Consider the following 6664-nt stretch of genomic DNA (forward strand, 5'->3'; position numbering starts at 1 on the left):
ATAAAATCCACTCCCCTTAGCCTGGCATGGGAACCCCCAAAAGCAGAGCCCCCTCTACCTCTGTCCTTGCCCCCTCCCTGGTCATCAGTGAGGAGGGCTGGCGAGGGGAGCCTGACGGGAGAGCTGGCCCCTGGGCTGTGCACAGATTGGCAGAGACGAGTGAACCGGCCCCAGCTGCCTTCCCGGTAAGGCGGCCACAGTTCCCCAGGCCACCTCTGGTGCCTTTCCCAGCCAGGCAGCCTGGCTTGGTGGTGGTGATGGGGACGGGGATAGCTGCGGACACTTCCCAGGGAATCACACGTCCCCATGTTCAGAGGCGGAGGTGCCAGACCCTGCCCCAGGCCTAGTGTTCAGCTGTCCAGGCCCAGAGGAGGATGAGGCAAGGCCCTGGTGTGGGCACAGCCCCCACCCGCCACTGCCTGAGGACACTGTGAGTCATTCCTGCTGGGGGGGTTGGCATCCCAGGGACACAACTCTCATCCACTCAAAAGCTGGGTGAACGCCGAGGGCCTCCAACAGGGTGTCAGAGCAGGCCTCTCACTCCACTGGGCAGCGTGACACTGGGAGGGTGCAGCTGGGGCCGGCTCACCATGGGCCTGGTTACACGTGGCTCTCCAGGGTTCCACCTGCCAGGCCCAGCCCTCACGTTCCACTCAGAGACAGGAAGGCGTCTCCCCCTGCTCTGGTCTCCAGCCACCTCACCAGTCTCCACTCAGACTCAGCTCCAACCTCCCCGACTCCCCCTTAAGGATTCCACTTGCTGCACCCCAGTTGGAGGACGGTGGTCAGCTCATGGTGCCACCCTCAGCCAGTCCCAGATGCCCCAGGTCCCCGATGCCCCAGGTCCCCAGAGCCACACGTGGCAGGAGGACCCTGGAGCTCCCATGGCAGGACTGCACAGTCGCGGCAGGTGGCGGGCAGAGGGCAGGCTGGGCGGCGGGCAGTGGGGCCCGGTGAGCCTCCTGCCTGGGAGCTCTGAAGCTGGCCTGAGGCCTGTTGGTCTTGGATGGCCCAGGGGGAAGCCACGGGCGCTTGGGGAAGGCATGAAAGGGCTCTTTCACAAGCCGCTGGGGCAGTGACGCCGGAGACAGCCAGGCAGACAGCAGCACCGGATCGTGAAATGGTAACAGGGTGTGTGGGGGTGGATGAGGGTCTTCACAGCCACCCTGGGCAGGGCCAGGTGGCCAGAATGCCTGGGACCCCAGACTCCAGGGGCCTCAGCAACACAGCCCTGCCTATGGGGTGGGATCCCCAGGAGATAGTCACTCCTGCCGGATCCCTCCACGGGAGGAATTCAAGGGGGTCTTGCAGGGTCCAGTGTGGTTAGAGGGGCAGGTAAGGGTCTGCTGGGCTCTGAGGGAAAGGTAGTGGAAAGAAAGATTCCCATTTGCCAGGGAAATTCAGCCTGGGAGTGGGTCTCAGACCCACTATATAAGAGGAGGGACCTCGCCCTGGGCTGCAGTCCCCAAGGGCTTCCTGGAGGAGAGGGCCTGGGTCTTTGCCCAGCATGACCAGGCTACAGGGAAGAGTGAGGACCCGACCTCACATGCCTGCCCTTGGAGACCAAACCTGGCTGAGCCTCTGGGATATAGCCATGGGGAGACCAGGGTAGACAGGGCCCACTTGCCGGGGGAACTAGGCCCAGGTCTATGTGGAGCTCACCCAGGGCCCTGCAGTAGCTGGTTGAGCTGGAAAGTGGTGCCTCCACCTGGCACGGATGGCCAGGTGTCAGGCAGGGTCTCCCGGGGGAGAGAAGGTGGAAGCAGGAGGCTCAGGACTGGTAGGGGTTAAAGATCCTCTTCCCCTCTGCTGGCTGGGGGGCCACACAGGGTAGCCTCCCCTGCTGCCCTCCCTCCACTGGGAGGTCAGGATGTGGGTGCCACCCTCTGCCTAGCTAGGCAGAAACTGTGCCTCATGCAAGGCCCCACCCAACCTGGGCCCCAGGCCCAGCTGCTGAGGTGGGGAGCGGCGGGGGGCAAGGCTACCCTTCCCTGAAGCAGCCTAGCTGCCCCTCCCCAAGGAGTCTGCCTGGTCCAGGTGGGTGGGGGCCTTCGAGGGCTGATTCACAGCCCCCATCCCCTCACTGCTCCCCCTGCATCTGCTGGGTGCTGGGTCTCCAGTCATGGGGGCTTTGGGGACCAGGACTCCCCAACTGCAGGCAGTTAGGGTGCCTGCTATAGCCCAGAATGAAGGCCCCGGCCCTGGGGAGAGGCAGGGTGCAAGGAGGGAGCAGCCTCTGAAGAGGAGCCTGGATGTGCCAGCTCAGACAGAGTGGGGCTGCCTTGGCCAGTTGCTGGGGCCCTGGGAGGGCGAGTGTGAGTGGTCCCCTGTGCTGGCCCCTCGGATCAGCAGTGATCCCCAAGTGCTATGTTGAGGAGGATTCTGAGGCATCCAGTCCAGGTGAAAATGTGTGGGGATCCATTAGTGATGTCTGTTGGGGTGGGGACCTGAGTGTCCAGGAGGGCCAGCCAGGATGCAGCTCTCTGGTCCCAATGGTCCATCCCCACCCAGGCAGCTCCCTGGTCTCCCTACTGTCTCTCACAGACAAGGCAGCACAGCTGGGGCATTTCCTACATGCCCCCTCCGCTCCCTGTCTTCCTGTCCCATTTTCTCCCTCCCCTCCTGTCCACTTTACCAGACTCTGGCCCAGATGGCAGCCCCTGCCCTCCTGCTCCTCCTGGTGCTGCCTGCAGGGGCCTGGCCGGGCCTGGGGCTGCCCCGCCGGCCGTGTGTGCACTGCTGCCGCCCAGCCTGGCCCCCAGCTGCTCCCGGCTCGTTTGCCCACAGGAGTGATGGAGACGAGTGGGTGCGCCTGCCCCGAGTGCAGCCGACCATCAACATCTCAATCCTCAAAGGTGAGTGTCCCTGGAAAGGCAGCCCCTCCCCACCCCTGTCCCTACAGGAACACCCCACACTGAGAAGCACAGGGAAGAGGCCTTGATTTGGGTAGGCTCTGGGAAGGCTGGGGCCTGGAGTAGGGACACACCGAGTGGCTGTTCCTTGCTCCTCGCAGCCTTGTGAAGGCCTCAGCCCTCTGGCCACCCCAACAATTGGGAAGCAAGGTGGCCTGGGGAGGGGGCTGTGAACAGAGTGGAGCCTGAGGCTCCCTTTAATCCTGCTCACTGGCTGGCAGCTGGCCCAGCCCCTGGGTGAGGCAGAAAAGGGGGCTGAGGTCCCTGAGGCCACATGAGCAGCATCTTCCTGGGAGAGGGCAGTGAGGCTGAGCTCCAAGAGGGCACCACCCGGAGGCCACATTGAACTTGGATTTGGCTACCAACTTCCCAGCCCTCTTGTCCTTCAAAGCCCATTTTAGACCCTTCCTCTGGAAGCTGCTTGACCCCACTGTCCCCACTGTCCCAGAAGGGCCACAACTTCAGTGTGTGAGGGCGGGTTAGCACTCACCTGACAGATGAGACTGGGGCTCGGAAGGGTGAGGTCACTGGTAAGGCCAAGGGGCTGGAGAATCTGACCTTGGATCCTAAACCTTGACTGGCAGCTTCCCCTTGCCCCCTGCAGGTGAGAAGGGCGAGGCAGGGGTCAGAGGTCGCTCAGGCAGGAGCGGGAAGGAGGGCCCGCCAGGCTCCCAGGGCCTCCAGGGCCGCAAGGGCCAGAAGGGGCAGGTGGGGCCACCAGGCACCCCATGCCAGCGTGCCTACGCAGCCTTCTCGGTGGGCCGGCGGGAGGGGCTGCATAGCTCCGACGCCCTCCAGGCTGTGCCTTTTGACACGGAGTTGGTGAACCTGGATGGTGCCTTTGACCTGGCCTCCGGCCGCTTCCTCTGCACTGTGCCTGGTGTCTACTTCCTGAGCCTCAATGTGCACACCTGGAATTATAAGGAGACGTACCTGCACATCATGTGCAACCGGCAGGCCACGGCTGTGCTGTACGCGCAGCCTAGCGAGCGCAGCGTGATGCAGACCCAGAGCCTGCTGCTGTCGCTGGCCACTGGCGACACTGTCTGGGTGCGCATGTTCCAGCGGGACCGCGACAACGCCATCTACGGTGAGCATGGCGACCTCTACATCACCTTCAGCGGCCACCTGGTCAAGCCAGATGCTGAACTCTAGCCTGCGGAGACGCCCCTGTGCCATGCCCAGCCCTTGGTGGCCCTCACCCCTGAGCCCTCCCAGCTGAGATCAGTGCCAGCAGTGACTGAGCGCTGCCTGCGGGTGCTGAGCTGAGCGCCAGGCATGTGGGAGGAGCAGGAAGACAAACCAGGCCTGCCGTGGTAGGGGCGGACGCGGACTGAGTGTTCACACCAAAGGGTTCGGGAAACAGACCTGTGTTCTGGGCACATGAGGGGCGGCGGGGGGGCACTTCTAATGCAGTGGAATTTGCCCCTGTGTTTGAGCTACCTATTCTGCTTATAAAGGCTGTGCTAGGCAACACCGCCGTGGAGACCTTCACAAAGCGCCTACTGAGTACCAGGCTGGACACTGGAGAGTCCAGGGGGTCAAACACAGAGGCTGGCCCGCCTGGAGCCGACTCTAGACTCTAGCAGGAAACAGGCTGAATTCCAGGGTGTCAGAGGGCAGCAGAGGCCACAAGACAGGAAGTAGTGGAGTTGGGGGGTGCTGGCCCCAGCCTAGGTGTGACTCATCCTCTGGTGAACATGCAGCCAGCTCTGCTGGGCCCATTTTCTGCTCCCAGCATCCCCTTGTTTTTCAGGAACGGGCTGGAAGGTGGAGGAAGTTCACATCTTGATGTGTACCTGAGCCTGCGGGGCCCCAAATGCTGACAGTATCACCATGTACTTAGATGTGCTGAAGCTGGGCCTGGCGGCGATGAGCAGCGAGCTGGGTAGCCTGGTCCCTGCGGGCAGATGGAGGTGGAGGTTGGCCATGCTCACATCCCAGGAGGCCTCTGTCCACCCATGGTTGGAGCCACCAGGCTGCCCCGCCCTCATGTCCACTATGAGTCTGTTCCTTTCCTATTATGTGCCCTCTGGCCACTCTGGGACCTTCTGTCTAGCCCCTGTGTCCCCATCCCCTGCTGCCTCTTTCCTGGGACCTCCCCTGGCATCTCCTCCTTGGGCTGCTCCCTCCCGAGTGAGGATTCTGGGGCAGTGAGGCCTCCAGGGCCCTGGCAGGAGCAGCGTCTGGAATCACCAGCACCCGCAGAGCTGGCCGAGGTCCTGGGCTGCACTGAGGGGGCTGGAGCTGCAGGCTGGCTGGGCTGAACTGGCCGGGGCTTATGGGGGCTAGACAGGCATAGGGGATTCTTTGGTCTTCAGCCACCTTGGGGTCCCGAGCCCAAAGACTGCTGGCCTGGCTGGTCCTATTTCCTTGTCACAGCCTGCCCTGCCCCGCTCCCTCCTAGCAGGAGCCCAGCCCATCCTGAGATGAATCTCTGACTGGCTGGGGCCCCCACATGGCCTGGACAGACTTCTCCAGATAATGGTCAGCTGATGGGGAGAGGCAAGAAGGGGGTAGAGGCCCCTTCATCCATTTTGCAAACACACACGCCTTCATCTCCATGCAGGGGGAGGAGACGCTAGGAACATAGAGACCCTCCCCTGCCTCCACGGAACTCAGTTATCCCTCAGGAACATCAACCCTGAGTAAGGCTGGAGCCAGGAACTTTCCACACCCACCTATGGACAGCAGGGACCACCCTCCCAGATACACAGATTGGGGCTTCCTGTCCTGGGACAGAGGCCACACCCTTGAAGGTGGGGAAACTGAGGCCTGGCAAGGGTATGTAGAACCCCTGAGCATGTGTGATCCTGGGAGCTGCCCCCACACCATGGGCTGGGCTGTCCCCCCCATCAGTGTGTCCCCAGACAAAGGAGGGGCAGGAGAGGGGGCTCCCACTGGGGAAGGTCTGCTGGATCCCTTTGTCTATAGGGGGAGGGGGCTTTCTGCCAGCAGCCCACCCTGAGGCCTGGACCTGCAGCCTCCTGGGCAGGAGGCATCCCCCGTGGACCAAGGTGGGTCTTGCCCAGCGGATGTCTACCCACAGCTGCCCACCCATGGCCTGGCCCTTGAGGGCTATGAGGGTCTGGGTCTCAGGCCAGCTCTGTACTTGGAGGGCGGTGGGATTCCACCCCAGGACATGGCCCCCCTGGGAAGCTGAGTTGGGCCGAGAAACCTGAGGCTGCACTTTGGCCCTTTAGTCTGTGTCCTTTTATGGTTGGGATAGCTGGTCACGCCCAGGGCGCTTGGCAACCAGCAGGGCGTCAGGAGCCTCCTCGGAGCACTAACGGGGCTGCAGCAGCAGGGAGGGCTCCACTGGAGACAGTGGTGCCCCAACAGGAGTGGGGGTCTATGGGGGATTGGAAGGACCCCATCCTCCCTCTGTCCTCCCAGGTCCCAGTCTCCCCTCGCACTCTGACTGGGATCCCAGACCCCTGTGTGCTGCTGTAGGCCAGCCTGGCTGGGCGAGGCCAGGTGGACAGCCCCTGCCCAAAGGCTCCAGTCAAAGTCTGTGCTCTTCCCAGCCTCCCATGTGGCCTCAGCTCCCCTGTCCAGCATTGGCTACAGAGCCCCTCCGTGCTTCTCTGGGGGCCCTGAGGTTACAGGGCTGAAAGCAGGCATACCAGGGAAGCCTGCAGACCTGGTGGCTCTTTGGTCTCCCTGTCACCTCACTGTCCAGGGTGCCTGGACTGGGGGGAGTTGGGGCAGCTCAGCTGAGCCTCCCAGGACAGCCCTGCTCCCAGCTGCTG

The 6664-nt window shown here is 63.1% G+C and overlaps 1 protein-coding gene across 1 annotated transcript; it reads left to right on the forward strand.

Moving 5' to 3' along the window:
- Nucleotides 1–2650: 2650 nt before the first annotated feature.
- Nucleotides 2651–4118, forward strand: C1QTNF8 (C1q and TNF related 8). The gene is made up of 2 exons (XM_010946637.3): nt 2651–2855; nt 3517–4118. The coding sequence occupies exons 1-2, from the start codon at nt 2651–2653 to the stop codon at nt 4065–4067; spliced, it is 756 nt and encodes a 251-aa protein (XP_010944939.1). The 3' UTR covers nt 4068–4118.
- Nucleotides 4119–6664: the final 2546 nt, after the last annotated feature.

This window comes from Camelus bactrianus, chromosome 18, assembly GCF_048773025.1.
Source record: "Camelus bactrianus isolate YW-2024 breed Bactrian camel chromosome 18, ASM4877302v1, whole genome shotgun sequence".
Classification (NCBI taxonomy): domain Eukaryota; kingdom Metazoa; phylum Chordata; class Mammalia; order Artiodactyla; family Camelidae; genus Camelus; species Camelus bactrianus.

Bases quoted from the DNA above. Each gene is read 5' to 3' on its own strand.
- C1QTNF8 (XM_010946637.3), top strand. From the start codon at position 2,651: ATGGCAGCCCCTGCCCTCCTGCTCCTCCTGGTGCTGCCTGCAGGGGCC. The intron at 2,856-3,516 runs GTGAGTGTCCCT...TGCCCCCTGCAG, and splicing joins CAACATCTCAATCCTCAAAG to GTGAGAAGGGCGAGGCAGGG.